Below are 20,034 nucleotides of genomic sequence, written 5' to 3'. Positions count from 1 at the left end.
CACAGAAAGCGCCGCCCCGACGGCTCTTCTTCCGGACCAGCAGGGGGCGGGTGGGATCCGGCACCGGATCCTTCCTTCCTGCGGCCTCTTCGTCCGTGGTCGCGGGGGACCCGCAGGCGAGGATGGGGAAGCGGGTGGCCGTGGTCTTGGCTGGCTGCGGGGTCTTCGACGGCAGCGAGATCCACGAGGCGTCCGCCGTCCTGGTGCACCTGAGCCGGGCTGGAGCAGAGGTGAGGCTGGCGACCCTCTAAAAGTGCAGAAGGGGGATATTCCTTGCAGGGTGTGTGTGGACCAGATGACCCCTGGGGTCCCTTCCGACTCTACAATAATAGGATTGTTCCTTCCCTCGTGTCCTGCCGTGCAAAATCCTCCTAACCCACAGCTTAAACTTAGTGCGCGCAAGCAAGCAAGCAAACAAACAAACAAACAAACTGCTTGCAAGGGTCTCTTGCGATTTCCTCAGGATAGAATCATAGAATTGTAGAGTTGGTAGTGTTATAGGACCTCTAAGGTCTCAAATATAGGATAAATGTGGATAATTGCACAAGGTAAATGCACATGTTGTTGTTGTTTAGTCGTTTAGTCATATCCGACTCTTCGCGACCCCCTGGACCAGAGCACGCCAGGCACTCCTGCCTTCCACTGCCTCCCGCAGTTTAGTCAGACTCATGCTGGTAGCTTCGAGAACACTGTCCAACCATCTCGTCCTCTGTCGTCCTTCTCCTTGTGCCCTCCATCTCTCCCAACATCAGGGTCTTTTCCAGGGAGTCTTCTCTTCTCATGAGGTGGTCAAAGTATTGGAGCCTCAGCTTCAGGATCTGTCCTTCCAGTGAGCACTCAGGGCTGATTTCCTTAAGAATGGATAGGTTTGTTCTTCTTCCAGTCCATGGCACTCTCAAGAGTCTCCTCCAGCACCAGAATTCAAAAGCATCAATTCTTCGGCGATCAGCCTTCTTTATGGTCCAGCTTTCACTTCCATACATCACTGCTGGGAAAACCATAGCTTTAACTATACAAGGGGCATCATGATGGTCTTATGATCCAATGCTAATGTTTTGTGCAAACTGTGTCTGGAACTATGTAAAACTTGCTAAATCCTCAGGAATATCACACCTTGGCCTGCCTGAGCCACAGTAACCCAGCCTCAGGTTTGATGTAATTTCTGACTGTAGAGGGGAAGCTTGCCAAAATGAAAACCCTTAAAAAAGATGATGGCAGCCTTGTTTAGGGAAGTTTGTAATGTTTGATGTTTTATCGTTTTTTTAATATTCTGTTGGGAGCCGCCCAGAGTGTCTGAGGAAACCCAGCCAGATGGGTGGGGTATAAATAATATTAATATTATTATATTGTGTTTCTTCTTGGTTCTGGGTCTCTCTGGCCTCCTTGCTAGGAAGGGGGGGGGGAATTTGGTTGCTACAGAAAAATAAAGATCTGCTTTGCTTTCCCTGCTTCCTGCCCCCATCCATTCATCTCTGACCGATCATGGACTTAAAGGTAAGGTAAAGGGACCCCTGACCATTAGGTCCAGTCGTGACTGACTCTGGGGTTGCAGCGCTCATCTCGCTTTATTGGCCAAGGGAGCCAGCATACAGTCATGTGGCCAGCATGACTAAGCCGCTTCTGGCGAACCAAAGCAACGCACGGAAACCACATTTACCTTCCCACCGGAGCGGTACCTATTTATCTACTTGCCCTTTGACATGCTTTCGAACTGCTAGGTTGGCAGGAGCAGGGACCGAGCAACGGGAGCTCACCCCGTTGCGGGGATTCGAACCACGACCTTCTGATTGGCAAATTCTAGGCTTTGTGGTTTAACCCACAGCGCCACCCGCGTCCCTTGGTCATGGACTTAGGGGACCCCTATTTTTCTGTATCAGAAGGAAATCCCCATGGCCATCTAGTCCAACCCGCTGCGATGCACGAATCCTGCCCACGACTGTAATACGATTTCACTGTGTTGTCATGGGGGTTAAGTTTGAGGTCTCGGGCTATTGTTAAAGGTTTGTGTGGCTTTTGCTACATAGTGGCTAGCATTTGTCTCCTCCACGTCACTCTATCCTAGCCCTCTTTAATGCCAATCTTTCGTAGTAAAAGAAGAACCAAGGCATGCCATGCTTTAGAAAGGAAGTGGTGGAATAATTGCACTGCATTTATGACTGTCATTGTAGCTGCATTTATAACTGCACACAGGCATACAGAGGGAGAGGGAAGAAGACCTGCATATGCTCTCATTCAGTGATAGTTTTTCTAGAAAAAGAGGTGCGAGAACTCACCATGAATGCCTCCCTTGTTCTCTTATAATGGCAATGGAGCCCCCCTGAGAGGTGCTGGAACTGAGCTCCAGTGAGTTATAGCAGAAAAAAAGGCCTTTCTCCCACCCACAGAACGTTTTTCCATGGAAAATGTCTCTTGCCTGTTTCCTGTTCCTTTCTGCGAGGTCAAACTGTCTTTGGCAATCTCGATGCCTTCAATGTTCTGCTTGCTGGCTTGTAAACAAGCCTCTGTGTTCAACAGAGTTTAGGATTCTGCAAAGGAGTGCATAGGATTGCAGTCTTGAAAACGAAACGAGGCTCCAGTTCTGAGCTCACTAGGTTGTATGTCTCATTGAACTCAATGGGACTTGTGTCTGAGTAAATAGGTTCAGCACCATACTGAATGCCATTAAATTGAAAATACACTGCAAGTTATTTTACTAAACATTGACAAAATATGGTCTGTGACTGTATCACTGGAAAGCACATTCTGCAAACGTTTAGTACCGTTTATTTTACAACTTTAAATGAAAACACTATACAGTGGTACCTCAGATTAAGTACTTAATTCGTTCTGGAGGTCTGTTCTTAACCTGAAACTGTTCTTAACCTGAAGCACCACTTTAGCTAATGGGGCTTCCCACTGCTGCCACGCCGCCGGAGCACGATTTCTGTTCTCATCCTGAAGCAAAGTTCTTAACCTGAAGCACTATTTCTGGGTTAGCGGAGTCTGTAACCTGAAGCGTATGTAACCCGAGGTACCAGTGTAGCTCTTTATCCCCTTGACATCTAATGGGAGGGTGTTCCACAGGGAGGGCACCACTACCGAGAAGGCCCTCTGCCTGCTTCCCCGTAACTTTGCTTCTCACAGTGAGGGAACCAGCAGAAGACCCTCGGAGGAGGACCTCAGTGTCCTCAGGGAACGATGGGGGGGGGGAGAGATGTTCCTTCAGCTATACTGGACCAGGGCCCTTTAGGGCTTTAAAGGTCAGCCTTCAACTTGGAGAAGTGTGAGTTTCGAAGAACGGTTGTGTTTTGGTTCGAGTATTGTTTCAGAAACTGTGGATTAGGTAGGTTCACCTCTAATTGTGAACAGAATTAAATTTCTCCTCCAGTCTCACTTACAAGCCTCCTTCTGAAAGGGAACGCATGTGCAAGCCGCCGGAGCACGATTTCTGTCCTCATCCTGAAGCAAAGTTCTTAACCCGAGGTACTATTTCTGGGTTAGGGGAGTCTGTAACCTGAAGCGTATGTAACCTGAAGTGTATGTAACCCGAGGTACCACTGTATTCTTATTTGAACTGGGGTAGATAATGCCACAAAAATGTAGTTGATTTTGTCACAAGATCTGATTTTTTTCAAATCAACATAGCACAAAAACCTGACCTGATGGAGAGAAATGGATGCCATTTCCTGATTCAGCAGTGCAAAAATACTCTAAATCACTTGTAGAAATCTAGACAACATTCAAAAAGTAAAAAATTGTTGCCCAGTGTAAGGTCAGTCTTTTTTTTTTTAATGTGTCTATATTAAAGGCAACATTTAGCCCTGTTTTAAAGATCTTGTTACCTAATCTTGCTACCTAAAATACCAATTGATGCTGAAATCCCTATGCTTTGTCATTTTGGAATTTCAGAAACCTCTTGAAATGTTGGTACTTGCAAAATTATCTTGCTTAAAATTGGCAAAAAAACCCATGGTTAATCTTGACTCTTGCAACTAGCAAAAGTGCTACTTTGTAACACATATGTATTTGTGTTCCCTTTTCTTTTTCAGGTAAAGATATTTGCACCAAATATTGAGCAGATGCACGTTGTTGATCATTTGCAGGGTAGTCCAAGTGAAGAAAAGAGAAATGTTTTAGTTGAAAGTGCTAGACTTGCAAGAGGGGACATCCAGGATTTGGCTGAGTTGAAAGTCGGTGAATTTGATGCAATTATTTTTCCAGGTGAGCATTTAAAAAAAATAAACTAATGAAACCTGCAATCCTATATGCCTCGGAATAAGCTCCATTAAATTCCACAGGATTTGCATTTGAAAGGACATGGTTAGGATTGCGCTGCAAATGAATTAGTTTAACACTCACTTATTTGTGAACAGTAAAAATCATTTGCACTAGTTCATTGTGCTCAGCACTGTGAGCTGGGACTCTAGAACTAGATTCTAATACTGCACCTCACTGCAATAATACTCTCTCCCGCAAAGCATAGTACATTTTATTTACCATATTTTTTGCTCTAGAAGACTCACTTTTCCCCTCCTAAAAAGTAAGGGGAAATGTGTGTGCGTCTTATGGAGCGAATGCAGGCTGCGCAACTATCCCAGAAGCCAGAACAGCAAGAGGGATTGCTGCTTTCACTGCGCAGCAATCCCTCTTGCTGTTCTGGCTTCTGTGATTCAGAATATTTTTTTTCTTGTTTTCCTCCTCCAAAAACTAGGTGCGTCTTGTGGTCTGGTGCGTCTTATAGAGCAAAAAATACGGTATTTAGTTTATTAAATTTTTATACACAAATACACAACAAAAACCAACCAATAATCCCCATTTCTACATTCCACATTTATTTATTTTATAAATAAATAAATAAATTTAAAAAATGAAAGTGGTTTGCACAGTTCTAATGCCCACGATAAAGGCCACATAAAACATTTTTTGTTTTGTTTTTTCAAAACTTTTTTGTTGGGTTGAAATAAACGACAGACGAATGACAAGTGTCATATGGGAGGCATCTCCCGAGCATGTCTCGGGGAGTCCCTTTTATTGAATATTACAGCATTGCCACATATGTGCTTGTTGCTGATTGGTTAACACAAATACAATGCAAGAGTTGCATATAGGCATTAATCACCAGTAGATTAAAGGCTGGGAAAGGGAACACAGAGCTAGACAGGCATGAAAACCTCCTTATTAAACTATTACTAGTGATTGATATAGCAAGACTTAAAAGAACATAACTATCACATTCCGTAGATGTGGTCAACCATGCATTAAGAACAGGTCAGGGTACGATGTTTCATGAACTCAATGTAAACTCAATGTGAACTGAACATTCTAGTCGTGTGCAGAAGCAAAACTTCCCATCACTTTTTTATTGCTTTTCCAAATTTATAAGAAAAAGAAAAGACATTACAAAACACAGCAAAAGAAAACACATTACAATACAAAAGAAAAACATAAAAATAATTATTTCTTCCAAAACCCAAATTGCCTTACATTGTTAATTGACCTCCTCAAGTCCCCCCTAACTGAATTTCATCGTATCACCTTGTAACAGTTCTCCAAAATCATATTTCTATTGAAATTGACTCCTTCCATTTACTATCCTCCTCTTTTATTAGTATCCAATCCTTAATGTTTTACAGCACATTCTTATTCTAATCCTAAGCCTATTTATTACTTTCAAGTGACTTCTAATTATCTTATATTACAATATTTCGCTAGATATTCCTTAAATTTCTTCCAGTCTTCTTGTGTCTCCTCCTCTTTCTGGTCCTGGATTCTTCCAGTCAGGTCGGCCAGCTCCAAAAAGTCCAACATCTTCATCTGCCGTTCATCTATTTCTTGCAATTTCCAATTTTTGGCCAATAAAAGTCTTGCCGCTGTAGTGGCATACAAAAACAGTCTAACATCTTTTTTTGGCAGTTCTAGTCCTATTATTCCAAGGAGAAAGGCTTCTGGTTTCTTAATAAATGTGTTTTTTAACATTTTTTTCATTTCATTATAAATTTCTCCCCAGAAGTCTTTCACCTTAGGACACGTCCACCACATATGGTAGAAGGTACCTTCTTTTTGTTTGCATTTCCAACATTGGTTATCATTTGTATGACACATAAAACATTTTTTGAAAATAGATCACAAACTATTACAGGAGGTGTGTTATCTTCAGCATCTGCATCTGCCTGGCAGCAAAGGGGGGGGGGGGAATCAGCAAAATGTTCACCATAGAAGATGCCTGCTCAATCTCTACTGGAAGAGTGCTCCACAGAGCTGATCCAATTTTGTGCCAATATCAAATACCGTATTTTTCGCTTCATAGGGCGCACCGGACCATAGGGCGCACCTAGTTTTTAGGGGGGGAAATAAAGGGGGGGGAATTATTTCCCCCCCCCCCCAGTCCCAAAGAGCAAAGAAGCCAAGACAGCCAGCGGGATCCATCCTGCTGGCTGTCTTGGCTTCCTCTTCAGCCACGCACAACCTCTCCAGCCGGGAGAGGCTGCTTGCAGCTTCGTTTTTAGCTGCGGGGCTGGGGAAGCCCGAGCTTCCCCTGACCCCAGCCCCCAGAACAGGTCCGGGAGCGGAGGCAAGGTTGCGCAGCCTTGCCGCCGCTCCCAGAGCTTGCAGGCTGGGGGAGCGCTCCAAAGGTTTCGGGCTGCAGGCTGCTATCCGCAAGCCTCCGGAGCCCGGCGGGAACTCCCGCCGCGCTCCAAAGGCTTGCGGATAGCTTCCTGAAGCCTGGAGAGCTAGAGGGGTCAGTGCGCACTGACCCCTCTCGCTCTCCAGGCTTCAGCGAAAGCCTGCATTCGCTCCATAGGACGCACACACATTTCCCCTTCATTTTTGGAGGGGGAAAAGTGCATCCTATAGAGCAAAAAATACGGTAAGCGTCGCCTCATTGGGTGACAAAACAGCGGCGCTGCTGTGTTGGAAGAGGCAATAATGGGAAGTTTCTTCTTGACATGAACGAGTAAACTCTTATCTTTCCCCCCTCCCTTCAAGGGGGCTTTGGCGTAGCGAAGAACTTATGTTCCTGGGCGGTGGAAGGAAAGAACTGCACTGTCAACAACCTTGTGAAGTCCACCCTCAAGGCTTTCCATGGCGCGAAGAAGCCCATTGGCTTGTGCTGCATCTCCCCTGTGCTGGCAGCGAAAGTCTTCCCAGGCTGTGAAGTCACCGTCGGCCACAGCAGAAATGTAGACGGGAGGTAAGGAATTTTGTTTGGAGCATCATCTGATTCTGCGCGCATGCCGATTCTCTGCCGATCACAAGATCCACCTGTAGCAGTGATGTACAGCTTTCCCCAATCTATTGTTTTTCTCTGTTGGTTGTTGCTGATTACACTCATTGGTCACTTTGTACAAAAGAAAAAAGACGCAGAGCAACTTAATCGCTTTTATATGTCCTCTTTTAAAACCGGGGGGGGGGGGAGTACAGTGGTACCTCGGGTTAAGAACTGAATTCGTTCCAGAATTCCATTCTTAACCTGAAACTGTTCTTAACCTGAAGCACCACTTTAGCTAATGGGGCCTCCTGCTGCCGCTGCACCACCAGAGCACAATTTCTGTTCTCATCCTGAAGCAAAGTTCTTAACCCGAGGTAATATTTCTGGGTTAGCGGAGTCTGTAACCTGAAGCGTATTTAACCTGAAGCGTATGTAACCTGAGGTACCACTGTATAATACAAAAAAAATGCTCTTCCTGTAAAATATTAATAAGGACGAGTCCCATCCACCCAATGTCACATCACGATATACCGACATATCACAATGTCTGAAATAAAGATGGAGGTGGTTTTCAACTTCCAGCTAAACATTGTGATATACTGATATATGACAATGTCCAAAATAAGGATGGAGCTATGTAGAGGCATTGGCTGTCTTCACGGTTTTTACCACATTGTGATTTTTGCATAACACACACACACACACACACACACACACACACACACACACACACACACCATGATTCGCAATATATTGCCAGGTCAAAAACTATGAAGCTGCTATCACGATATAGACTTCAAACTGGTTTGGGGCGATATATCAGCCCTACTCTGCAGCCCAATTGGGTGAGGTCCATGCAGAAGGACCTCTGATGAAGACCGCAGGGTCCGGTCTGGTTCATATGGGGAGGGCCGGTCCTTGATGTATCGTGGTCCTGAGCCTTCTAGGGCAATAAAGGTCAAAGCCAGCACTTCAGCGGTGAAGGAAAGGCAGTTCTTGTTTAACTTCCTTTCCTTGCAGGTTTCCTGATGCTGAAACAGCTGCGGCCATCGAAGAACTTGGCTGCAAGCACATCTGCAAAGACGTGAACGAGGCCCACGTCGATTCCGCAAACAAAATAGTCACCACTTGTGCGTTCATGTGCAAAGCCCCTTTGCATCAAATTTTTGATGGGGTTGGAACCATGGTTACCGAAGTCTTGAAACTGGCATGAAGGGGGAAAGCCAGGCTTGGCGGCAGCTGGTAAATGCGTTAACAAATGACACTTTGGTTAAATACGGTAGAATTAATAAAAATAATTAAGCCACCGAGATCAAGAGTCTTTATTCAGTCGTTGGTATTTTGAACCTGGTCATCCTTCTGGCCTTCTTCTTGAGAAAAGCAAATTGTTCACTCTTATTTTACGTCCAAGGCCAGTTTTACTGGAAAGAGTGATGAGGGAAGTATCCATCACATTTTTTAAAGTGCACTGCCAGCCAGTCCGCTTGCCACAGACAAGTCTCCCTGCACCTGCCTGCTCTTGCGACTACAGGGAGAACTTCTTGGGATGGTTGGGTTTGGCCTTTGTACTGCTAGTTGCCAACCTAGCAGTACTCTGGGAGCTACGTATTATGACAGCAAGTGGTAGGTGAATGTCCTCCAAGGAAGAACTTTGTTTTGCTCAGGGCATGCAAACAAGACCTATTTTAGTGACACTTATCAATTGCACCAGCTTTTATAGGGTGAAATCCAAGCTTGCTCTTCTGTCTTGAGTTCCAGCTGAAGGTTCCTGCCGAGGGAAGGCATTTTTTGCCAACTTCTCCCTCCAGCTCCTATTCTGCCTCCTCTACTGTTGCACAGGGTCACCTAAACCCTCCAGAGCAGCCATTTGCCTGCCCCCTCCTTTCCACTCCACCTTGCCTGGCACAAGTGTCAAGGTTGTGGATGCAGCAGTTGCCCCCCTGCTGCCCAACCAGGGTTGGGATTGTCCTGCCAGTGCTATTGTAAAATAGATGTTGGACTACAAGCCAGAAGAAGTGGTTGGTAAGCCCCATCAATTTGAATAGGCATTTACCGTATTTTTCGCTCTATTACACGCACCTGACCATAACACGCACATCGTTTTTAGAGGAGGAAAACAAGGGGGGGGGGAATTCTGAAGAAACAGTGGATGTATCATTTTTGTGCCTCATGCTGCGGCCACAGACATGTGATCTGATGGTGAATTTGGGGTGACCCAATGCAAAAATCCTGAGAATCCCTGTGGATCTGTGCTTTGTAACCACATTTTTGCACCATTGTGGCCCCAGGCAACAGTGGGTGCGTGATTTTTTTGGTGCAGGCTGTAGCCATGGACATGTAATGTGATCTTATGGTGAATTTGGGGTGACCCAATGCAAAGATCCTGAGGATCCATGTGGATCCGTGCTTTGTAACCACGTTGTTACAACCACGTTGTAACCACGTTTTAAGTGGGGAGGGAAGGAAAAACACAGAAGGGACAAGGAGCATGAGAGGGATGTGCAGAGAAGCAGCTGGCTAAGAATGCAGGAGAGGGGTTTAACGGGAGGGAGGAAAGGAAGGCAAAAGTTTCCCCCCACCCAGCCACCCAAGCCAGCCCTCTCTCTCTCTCTCTCCCACCTGCATGTTTTCCGGCTGCCTGCGAGTCCCTAAAATGCTTCCCTGGCCGCAGCAGCACTGGAGCACGGAGTAGAATTAGAAGGAAGGACTCGATCCTTTCCTTTCCCCTCTGCTTGCCTGGAGGGGAGGGGTTGCCTGGAGAGGAGGGGATTTGCCTGCTCTTTGTTCCGTTTGAGCAAACAGCAACCGAAACAGGAGAGGGTGGGCAGTAAGACCCTGAGGCAGAATGCAGGAAAGCAACAGCTTCCTCTCTCACGCAATTGGATTTTTGCCCCTGCGCTCGGGACAGTCGGCTCCAGGGACCACACATTCGCTCAATAACACGCACAGACATTTCCCCTTACTTTTTAGGAGAAAAAATCTGCGTGTTATAGAGAGAAAAGTACGGTAAATAGGAATGTGATGGCTTACGGCCGGAGTCTTTTAAGTAGTTAGGTGCATTGACAAGAGCAAGAATGCGCGCAGTTGGGCTCAGGCCAAATGTTGGTCCCTAAAGCAATTGTCTCGTGACTGCTCTCTCAGATGGGTTTCCCCCCCAGATTCTGCAAAGCAAAGAGAGAGAGAGAGAAACCGAGGCTTCGCGTGACATAAGGATCTAACTTTCTACTGACAGCAGAGAAACTGATGGACTATGTGGAACTGGCGAAACTGACACACAAATTGCGGGACAAGGACAACTATGACTTCAAAGAAGAATGGGAACCTTTTACAAAGTATTTAAAGAAACAACAAAATGAATTGGACTCCTTGGCAGGTTTTGAATAAACATACACAAATTTATTCTTAATAACATAGACAGATAGGCTAAGGATCTTTACAACTTTATAATATGCAGAGAATTATAAGTATGGAAAAAACCAGAGAGAGGAGCTGAGGGAAGTCTGGGGGGGAGGGGAGGGAAAAAATAGGGGGGGAAATTAAGGATGTGATATATATATATATATATATATATATATATATATACACACACTACTGACAGCTGCACGTTTGGTGACAGCGTATTTTTGGAAATTCCAGGCTGAGCTGGCCCTTGAGGTTTGGTTCAAGAATATCTGAAACGTGGCTATTTCAGAGCAACTAACTGGGCTTAGAAGGGTCCCAAAAGGTGTTATAAGGAGAGGTCCCCCTTCTTTTCATATGTAAGGGAAGTAGACAGCAAATTTCCCCCACTAATTTCACAAACGTATCTGTGGAGAGCCTAGACTGACTCTGATTCTTTCCACACAATTTGTTGTTGTTCTTTAGTCGTTTAGTCGTGTCCGACTCTTCGTGACCCCCTGGACCAGAGCACGCCAGGCACTTCTGTCTTCCACTGTCTCCCGCAGTTTGGTCACTCATGTTTGTAGCTTCGAGAACACCATCCAACCATCTCGTCCTCTGTCGTCCCCTTCTCCTTGTGCCCTCCATCTCTTCCAACATCAGGGTCTTTTCCAGGGAGTTTTCTCTTATCACGAGGTGGCCAAAGTATTGGAGCCTCAGCTTCATGATCTGTCCTTCCAGTGAGCACTCAGGGCTGATTTCCTTATGAATGGATAGGTTTGATCTTTTCGCAGTCCATGGGACTCTCAAGAGTCTCCTCCAGCACCAGAATTCAAAAGCTTCATAATTCATACCTCAAACTGGCAGCTATGCTAAGTGTTTTGGTAATACTTATATTTAAGGATAAGAATCCATATAAGACAGAATACTGCAGAAAACCCACCGGCAAATTACAACCCAATTACTGCCGTTTAAGCAATACTGATAAAAAGGCAGCAAACTGCCAAAATGGAATTGGCGTCAGTTAATTAAAAATACGCAAATTATTTTGATTCAGCCAAGACATTAATTGGCCAAAGCACAGATGATTACACAGCCGCAAATTCTTTAATACTTTGACAAGCCTGCTTTAAAATTCCTGAGGCTCTCAATTGTTTTGCAGCCAGGGCTATGGTTCTGCCAAAGCAATTCCTTCCTAAATCCCTTTCATTTTAGTTGGCGAGTGAAAAGTGCATGCCTAAATGTCCCATTCCTCATGGTATTAGCCCTCAAATACTTCTTACAAAACGGCAGGATTTCCTGAAATGCACACTTGCCGTTGTGCACACAGTATGGAATCGGCTTAGCAGGTCAGCCTGTTCCCTTTGCTTTGCTTTCGGAGAGTATTATATGATGCCATTTGTATGTTTCCATAAAAGAATCCTGAAAGTAGCAATTTTGAAAAGGTACATCTGAAAAGTGCTGGCCAATTTTGTATTGTTCAGCAAGGCAGATCTCAAATGTGTGACCCAGCTGTAGAACATTTCCCCTCGTTTTTGTTGCTGCTGCTATAGTCAATTTAAATTTAAAACACTAGCTTGAAATCAGAACACAAAGGCAACCATGGAGAAGAGGGTGGCGAAAACAGGTGAGATGATGTTCCAAAGGAGCTGCCTGCCTTCTTTACACACCAGGGGTGGGAAATCTGTGGCCCTCAAGCTTTTGCTGGAGCATAACTCCCACTAACCCTAAATTTGGGCCATTCAGACTGGGGCTGGTGTGAATTGTAGTCCAAAACATGCTTGGGGAAGGCTGACCTAGACAGCCACAGGTCATCCATCCCTGCTGCACATCATTATGATGTACTGAAGAAAGATATTTTTATTTGCTCGTAATTAAAATACTCACTCAACCCTCCTGCTAGAGATAGTTAGCTTTGGCTAGATTATGCCTGGTATTATGATCAAGAATATATATATTTTTAAAATCCTATCCTGGACCATTGCTCCTAATGTCTGGGAGTCGGAGATGGCAGTTGTATTCCAACAACATCTGGAGTTGCCTACCCCTGCCATAACACTAGGTTTCCCCATGTGAGGTGTGGGGAGGAATTTTAATCGGGGAAATGGGATTACTTTCCCTTCCCATAGCACCAAGATTCTCATCTGGTTCCCTTTCTTCCATCTCCAGCCCAGCTTCTATTTAAGCCAGTGAGACATCCTGACTGCACACCTCCTATGTCAAAGATTCACATTAGGGATGTCCGATTTGCTGCTTCTACCACATCAAGGTGGCAAATCTGTTTTTTCGAATTTCTGGCACTGCCGTCTATTACCACCAGAGGGCACTCTAATGCTAGACAGCAAACTGAGCAGCTCCTTCCCTCCCATTTGAGGTCACAATGCTATAAAATGTTGATATGTTATATACTGCAACATAATGGCACATTATACATATTGTACATGTCTGTCTGTCTATCTTCCTAGGTTACATGTGGCCAGAGGGAGGGACTTTGGGCTTCTTTTTCTTTGAACTTCCCCTGACAAACTGCTTCTGAGGTGGGGGGAGCTTTCAAAAGCGCTTTGTGTTGCGGCCCAAGGCTCAGCTATTTAGAAAGAAAGAAAGAGAGAGAGAGAGAGAGAGAGAGAGAGAGAGAGAGAGAGAGAGAGAGAGAGAAAGCCATCCCTTCTGATGCTAGCCTTTGTCTGCCTCATCTGCCTTTTCCCTTCCATTTGCTATGTTTTAACAAAAATCTTATAACATTCCCCATCTGGAGAATGGACTACGCCGTTGACAAGAGCCCTGCTGAATCCCATCTGGAACAGAATCCTGTTCTCACAGCTAGATGCCTATAGGAAACCCTCAAGCATATACCTTCCAATACACATTTACCCAACAGCAGGATCTTGCACCTTTGCTAGCGCTATGTACAAACATTTGAAATGCACAATATTGTTGCATCTTGCCCTATCCCCACCCCACTTGTGCGGCAACTGAAATGTCTAGGGGTGCTTCCAGCTGAGGGCTTAATACTGCCAACTGGCCATTCAGAAATTGCAAATGGGACATTGGCCCCAGGTGGTGGTTGTTGTTTTTAACTTACCTGATTTTCTGTGAAAACTGTGATTCTGAATATAAAAGGAATGAAACACGGCCTAGCATTTTGATGCTGCTGTCATGGGTGTGCATGCGAGAGCAGTGCCAATCCCATAATAAACACTTGTCTGGTATCAACCTATAATACACCAGGACACGGCGAAATAGGGAAACGTACCTTTTAACTCTTCAAAACCGCAGGGGCAGCACATATCACCTTACCATACGGATGAAACTGTGACTGTTAGGATTCTTTCTCCACGTTTGCAGTCATGGGATTGTTGTCTATCACATGACGGTGTATGTTTTCATTCCACAGAGTGGGAAGCGACGGAGACAGGACCGACCAGGAAGGAGAGAACATGCCAGTCAGGCATGTGCCTCTAGGGTCCTACACGAGATCCTAACAGTAACATGATAACATAAGATGATCCGTGCTGGATCAGGCCACCTAGTCCGGCATCCTGGGGCTTGTCCACACCTGAGCAATATGTGGCTTTGCACCTGCCTGTCTCATTAATAGAGGGACGTCCACATTACGCCCTCCCCATCCCAGTGTTGCCCCAGATCTTTTCCTCTTCAAAGGCAAGGATTTTCGAGCTTTGAAAAGTCAGAAATGGCCACCATGTGTAGTGCTCTCCCCCCCCCCCGGGGTATTCAATACCCACACCTTTTCCCCCTTCCCCATGTTAAAAGTGTGGCACTTATTGTAACAACTTCATGGTGATTACCAGAACCGTTTTTTTCTTAAAAAACAAACAAACAAACAACAAGAACAACAATAATAATGAATTTTTATTTATACCCCACCCTCCCCGGCCAGAGCCGGGCTCAGGGCAGCTAACACCAGTAAAATTACAATAATAATAATAATAAAAACCAATTTAAAATACAGGTTAAAATACAATTTAAAATGCAGCCTCATTTTAATAGTAGCCCATAGATCAAAACCATAAGGGGAGGAAAACATAAGGGTCAGACTGAGTCCAAACCAAAGGCCAGGCGGAACAGCTCTGTCTTGCAGGCCCTGCGGAAAGATGTCAAGTTCCGCAGGGCCCTAGTCTCTTGTGACAGAGCGTTCCACCAAGTCGGGGCCAGTACTGAAAAGGCCCTGGCCCTAGCTGAGACCAAACTCCCAAACACTGGGAGACCCACATTTAAAGGGCAGAAAGGGGCTAGAAAACACTGGGATAGGGAAGTTTCCCTGAGCGCTCTCCTTGCTTGTGCTTCCTGGGCTTGCAGCCTCCTACAGAATCTCCCGGGCACATGTGTTTCTTTTTTCATGCATTGCCTTTGGTAAAAATTACGTAGCATAAATTTACTCTAGAGCTAGGCACCTCTGCCTCAGCTTTCTATATATGTTGGGGACTAATGCTGAACAGCCACACACACAAATACTGAGGCGCCCTTGAGATTTGTGCGCCTTCATTTTGCATGCAGAGGCCACGAGCGCAGCTGGCAGGAAACCGCCTCAGGAGCCTGGCCAGCAAACCCTGCTCCCGGCTTCCCCACATGCTGCCTGCGCACCTGCCTGCCCTCCAACAGGACGCCCCGGTTACAACAACCCTGTAAAGTAGGCCCGTGCTATGCGCTCCCCAAACTGCAGCTGAATCCCTCACAGATTGGCATCTTAACACTGCTGAAAGGCCTCCAAGGAAGGAGAGTCTGCCACTGTCCCAGAGACTCTTGCCACCAGAAAGTTCTTCCTAATGTTTGGTCCGAATCTCCTCTCCTGCCCTCCCCTCTGGAGCAGCAGAAAACAAGTTTGCTCCCTGATGCAGCCCTCAGATATTGGAAGATGGCTCTCCTCTCTCCCCTCAGTCTCCTCTTCTCCAGGCTAAACATACCCAGCTCCCTCAACCGTTCCTCATCAGGCTTGGTTTCCAACTGCCTCAACCATTCCTCATCAGGCTTGGTTTCCAAACCCTTCATCATCCTGGTCACCCTCCTCTGCTCACCTTCCAGCTGCTCAATATCCTTCTTCAACTAGCCTGCACTGAGTGGCAGCAGCTCTCCAGGGTTTCGGATGGGGGGAGCATTCCCAGCCCCCCCCCCCCGGAGATGCTGCCCAGGACAGAAGACCTGCATCCAAGGCAGATGGTCCAATCCTGCGCTATGGAGATCCCTAGCCTGCCTTGAAGGATGTGGGGAGGGTCTCCCTTTGGAAAAGGGGCTGCAGCAAGAAGGATGTGAAATGCAGATATGAATCTGCTGAGAGAAGATGCAGCCCAGCTGCAGGCGGAACAGAAGGTGCCTCTAAGTTCTGACAGAGAAGCATCACCTCTCAGGAGGGGCCAGGCCCAGGTGGAGGGGTTGCCATGGTGACAAGGACCTGCCCTCCTTTGGGACATCTCTTGCTCTTCCCTTAAAAGCCTCTGACTTGCAGGCGGCCATTGTGGGTTAGTGAGGAGAGTCAGGAGAGAGAGGTAGTGGTGGTGGTTGTAGAAGAGGAGAGGTTTGCTTGCTATTTTTCTTTTTCTTTTATTTATTACTTTTATTTGATTCATTTTATTTTATTTTATTTTATTTTTTATTTTACCTTTTTTGTGTGTGCATATTTGTGCGCATTTGTGCATATTTGTGTGCATTTTTGAATATATTTCTTTTGTTTATAGAGGAATAGTTAGGGGTAAGTGTAGGGTTAGGGTGGGGGTTAGGTTTGGGGTTAGGGCTGGGTTTGGGGGTAGGATCAGACTTTGGGATCAGGCTTGGGTGGGAATTTTAGCTAGGTAGTTAGCTTAGACAGGAGGGGCGGATTTTTCATCAAGAAGATGTGCCGGCTGTAAGTACCATTCCTTTGCCTTCTCTTGGTCTCCTGGGGCGGGGTGTGAGTCCTGGGTCCCCTCCACAGCTTTAGCTCTCTGGTCCACCAGGGAGCTTCGTGGCTGAGTGGAGATTTGAACCCTGCTCTCCCAGGTCCTCCCAGTCCAGCCCTCCAACCACTACACCTCTGCCTGGCTCCATTTTGCATCTCTCCAGCTGCCCTACAACACTGGCCTTCTCCCCCTTCCTGGGGGTCTCTCTGGCTCCAAGAAAGACTCTACCCCCTTCCTCATGTTCTGCTCCTCTTCTGGGACACCTTGATGCTTGGAGGACCCTCCTAGGGGTCTCCTCCCTCTCCAGGAAGGGCAGGGCTGCCCTAAGAAGACGAGGCAGAGCAGCCCTTTAATGCTTGCCTTTCCTTTGGGCTGGAGCTCTTAAACCCATAGCACTTGGGACCTCCTTTCTCTCTCTGCCAGCCATTCGTGCTCTGGGCTGCCTCTTTCCAGCTCTGGCGATGACCTTTCAGGTCACAGAACTGTAGAGAGGTGGCAGAAATTGGTTCAGACGCCCCTCCTCACACACACACACATGAATTGGGGCTGCCAGCTTCTGAGTCGCTCTCTCTGCTTGTCTCTTCTAGGTTCAGGTGCTTAAGGCGCCTGATCAGCTGCAACAAGGTGGCCCCCTTGGAAGTCCTGGAGCAGCCCGCGGTGTAAGGTGAGCAAGTGGCCCTTCTTTTGGGGATGGAGGAGGGCAGGAATGGACGAGGGGGGCATCTAGTAAAAAGATGTACAGAGCCAGACGGCTGGATCCAACCGGCCTATCTGTGACAGCATTTGGAAACCCAACCCCCCCCCCAGCAACCACCCCATTTCGTGGGGTCTGATGGAGGAAGCAGGGGACTGGGCTATGGGGCAAGGCAGGGGGGCAGTTGTCAGTGGGAGGGGCACCTTCCCTGGGGAGCCATGTTCTGGGGGCAGGAGGGCAGGATTGGCCCCCAAGGCCTGGGGTGTCCCTCTCCTGTAGTAGGACTTGGAATCCAGGAGAAAACTCTTGGAAAAGCCTTGCAAGGGGCTCAGGGAGGAACTCACCAATCCCCATGTCCTTCACTTTGCAGATGTGCTGGGGATCCACATCCCTTCCGTTGCGGTGAGTATTGGATAAAACGAGAGCAGGGAGGGGTCCCTCAGACCTGGCCCCCTCTTGCACTCCACTCTGCACTCTCAGATGCGGAGGAGCCCTCCCCCCACAAGGAACTGACAGCCTGACTTTTGCCTTTCAGCTGCTAGACAAAGATCAGCTTTATCTCCTGGGCATCATCCAGGACTGCCAGGCAGCTCGGCTCAGGGGGCTCCGAACCCTGAAGTACTCCAAGGAGGAGACGGCCAAAGCCATTCTGGTGAGTGATGGGTGGTATGAGGGACCCCCATGGGGAGGGAGGGGCTGGTGTTTGGGGTTGGAGCCGTCCTCTGGAGACTCCTGGAAGGAGCTGACCTTCCTCCTCTGCTCTCTTCCAGGACATCCTCGGCCACTTGGAGTACTTCAGGGATCGCCCCCTGAGCCTGGCCCTGACCTTTGAGGCCCTCCTGCAGTTGAGGTGAGTGGGGTCTTTGGGGTGGGCGGGGCTGCAGGGGGGGCAGAACTTCAGGAGAACTTTGGGTGGGCAAGAGCAGGCAGCAGGGAGAAGGGTGCAAGGGAGACTTGGAGGAGGCAGTGTCTAACCCCTTCCCTTTCTCTCTCCAGTTTTATGAGATCCCACTTCAGTCCCTCTATGGTCAGTGCTATCCTCCATAGAACAACAGAGGCAGTTCTGGGGAGCGCAGAGGAGGACAAAGAGGTATGTCCTCTGCTTTAACTTCTCTTTGCACAGCTCTTTCTTCTTCCCACACTCTTACAAAATTTAACCCAGCAGCACTCAACCTCTCTTCTCTCTTTTCCCACAGGAACTGAAGAGGCCATTCCAGAGCCTGCTGGGGGGTCTCCTCCTAGAAGCCCCCAATACTAGCACCCTTCTCCTGTTGCTTACCGTAAGTATCCTGATATCATCAGGAGTGGTTTTAGGGTTGCCCCCCCCCCGTTCCTTACCCAACTGACTGTCCCATTTCTTTCATCCCGCAGGACCTCCGATATTACGCCCTTTTGGGGAGTGAAGACCAAAGGAAATTAGCGGCCAGCAGTATATCCCTGCTGCTGGCCCTTTCACGAAGATTCCCGAACCTCAGAGTAAGTATTTTGCCTTCCTGTATTCAGTTCTTTGGTTGCTTCCATCCTTCCTGGGTGGGGCTGCTTCTCTTACACCCATCCAGGGTGGGGTTCATAGTGTCAACTGACTCATGTTTGTCTTTCCTCTGCAGAACACAGTAATTCGGCCGGAGCTGGCTTGTTTCAGGAAAAATCTGAAAGAAGGTAAGCCCCACACCTTGGGGACAGTGAACTCCCTTGTCCCTTGTTTTCCCAAGACACACCTCCCAGGTCTTCTTGCTGGGAGTCCTACAGGACCTGCACCCTGCCTGGCAGGCCTTACCCCCTGGCCTTGGAGGACAGCACTCAGACTGACTCCAGCTACAAGAAGCGGAGAGGACTGAACTGATTTTCTCTCGTTTTCATTCTTTTCCATCCAGATGACATCATCATCAAGGAGTTATGATTTTCCTCCTTGAAGGAATTGCTGCTCTATTTGAACGTCTCAATTGGCCAAAGACTGGCAGAAGAAGAGGCGCTGAGAACCAGGAGGGGGACAGATGATTTAACCAGCCATGAAATATGGACTGAGATTGGGCAGAACAAGAAAGACAGAATCCATGACAGACGGTCATCTAATCTCTGCTTTAAAACCTCCAAGGAAGGAGAGTCCATTCCTCTGTTGAACAATGTTCAATCGGAATCTCCTTTGTTGTATCCTGAAGCCCCTGGTTCGAGTCCTACCGTCCAGAGCAGGAGAAAAAAAGCTCGCTGCATCTTCCAAGTGAAAATGGCTCTCTCTGGTGTCACTGGATCAAGCTGATCCATTTTCTTGCATTACATAAACTAAATAGTTTTTAATGGATTTTGAATAAACGTGCAATAAATTGTTACTGTTTTGAATTTCATTGTGTTATTGTCTTCCATTGATCTGGACACTTTTCTGTTGTTGCAGCCTAAAATAGCATGAGCATTTTTTGCTGCTGCATCACTCTTGGGTTGACTCATGTTAAGCTTGTGGTCCACTAAGACCCCTAGATCCTTTCCCCACATACAACTAGCAAGCCAGGTATTCCTCATCTTATATTGGTGCAGCTGGTTCTTCCTGCCAAAGTGCAGAACCTTAGATTAGTCCCTGTTGAATTTTTTTGTTTTTTGCTTTTGGTCATTTATGATTAAGTTATTAGAAAAAAATGGAATTAGGAGTCATATTCATAAAAGGAATTAAGGCAATTTATACAGATCAAACTGCAAGCCTGATTGTAAATAATGCCATTGCAGGAAAAATGGAAGATATAGAAGGGGACAAGGCAAGGATGCCCCCTATTACTGCTTCAATCTATATCAGCCCTAGAGGTGCTGGTGCGGAGGATAAGAAATAATTCTGACATAAAGGGGATATGGGTGGGCCAACGGAGTTATAAGATAAAAGCCTTTGCGGGTGATGT

General features: G+C 46.9%; 2 protein-coding genes and 1 long non-coding RNA gene across 6 annotated transcripts in view; 2 read left to right on the top strand and 1 right to left on the bottom strand.

Moving 5' to 3' along the window:
- LOC310761305 overlaps nucleotides 1–20,034 on the bottom strand; it is a 173,338-nt gene that overhangs the window by 127,261 nt on the left and 26,043 nt on the right. The gene's annotated exons all lie outside the window — the stretch shown is intronic.
- Nucleotides 2–8,497, top strand: LOC310761207 (glutamine amidotransferase-like class 1 domain-containing protein 3, mitochondrial). Its single transcript, XM_083611011.1, has 4 exons — nucleotides 2–230; nucleotides 4,029–4,200; nucleotides 6,967–7,171; nucleotides 8,210–8,497. The coding sequence occupies exons 1-4, from the start codon at nucleotides 123–125 to the stop codon at nucleotides 8,400–8,402; spliced, it is 678 nt and encodes a 225-aa protein (XP_083467137.1). The 5' UTR covers nucleotides 2–122; the 3' UTR covers nucleotides 8,403–8,497.
- On the top strand, nucleotides 16,256–19,203 carry LOC310761246 (uncharacterized protein). Of its 4 annotated transcripts, XM_083611123.1 has the most exons (9): nucleotides 16,256–16,424; nucleotides 17,046–17,122; nucleotides 17,523–17,554; nucleotides 17,688–17,804; nucleotides 17,923–18,002; nucleotides 18,149–18,242; nucleotides 18,349–18,432; nucleotides 18,524–18,628; nucleotides 18,760–19,013. In XM_083611123.1, the coding sequence occupies exons 6-9, from the start codon at nucleotides 18,153–18,155 to the stop codon at nucleotides 18,988–18,990; spliced, it is 510 nt and encodes a 169-aa protein (XP_083467249.1). In that variant the 5' UTR covers nucleotides 16,256–16,424; nucleotides 17,046–17,122; nucleotides 17,523–17,554; nucleotides 17,688–17,804; nucleotides 17,923–18,002; nucleotides 18,149–18,152; the 3' UTR covers nucleotides 18,991–19,013. The 4 variants fall into 4 exon arrangements, with proteins under 4 accessions (XP_083467249.1, XP_083467247.1, XP_083467248.1 ...); XM_083611121.1 differs by lacking the exon at nucleotides 16,256–16,424 and having other exon boundaries at nucleotides 16,816–17,122; XM_083611122.1 differs by lacking the exons at nucleotides 16,256–16,424; nucleotides 17,046–17,122 and having other exon boundaries at nucleotides 17,239–17,554.

The sequence above is a fragment of the Podarcis filfolensis genome, assembly GCF_964270895.1.
Source record: "Podarcis filfolensis genome assembly, chromosome: 4".
NCBI lineage: Eukaryota > Metazoa > Chordata > Lepidosauria > Squamata > Lacertidae > Podarcis > Podarcis filfolensis.
The sequence above is the reverse complement of the archived record's forward strand: the minus strand, read 5'-3'. Positions and strand labels throughout refer to the sequence as shown.

What these genes read in the sequence shown, in the direction of transcription:
- LOC310761207 (XM_083611011.1), top strand. Translation starts at nt 123, where the DNA reads ATGGGGAAGCGGGTGGCCGTGGTCTTGGCTGGCTGCGGGGTCTTCGAC. An exon ending in TGAGCCGGGCTGGAGCAGAG is followed by an intron (nt 231 to 4,028) that starts GTGAGGCTGGCG and finishes TTTCTTTTTCAG; the next exon opens with GTAAAGATATTTGCACCAAA. An exon ending in TGATGCAATTATTTTTCCAG is followed by an intron (nt 4,201 to 6,966) that starts GTGAGCATTTAA and finishes CCTCCCTTCAAG; the next exon opens with GGGGCTTTGGCGTAGCGAAG.
- LOC310761246 (XM_083611123.1), top strand. Translation starts at nt 18,153, where the DNA reads ATGAGATCCCACTTCAGTCCCTCTATGGTCAGTGCTATCCTCCATAGA. An exon ending in CCCTTCTCCTGTTGCTTACC is followed by an intron (nt 18,433 to 18,523) that starts GTAAGTATCCTG and finishes TTCATCCCGCAG; the next exon opens with GACCTCCGATATTACGCCCT. An exon ending in GAAGATTCCCGAACCTCAGA is followed by an intron (nt 18,629 to 18,759) that starts GTAAGTATTTTG and finishes TTTCCTCTGCAG; the next exon opens with AACACAGTAATTCGGCCGGA.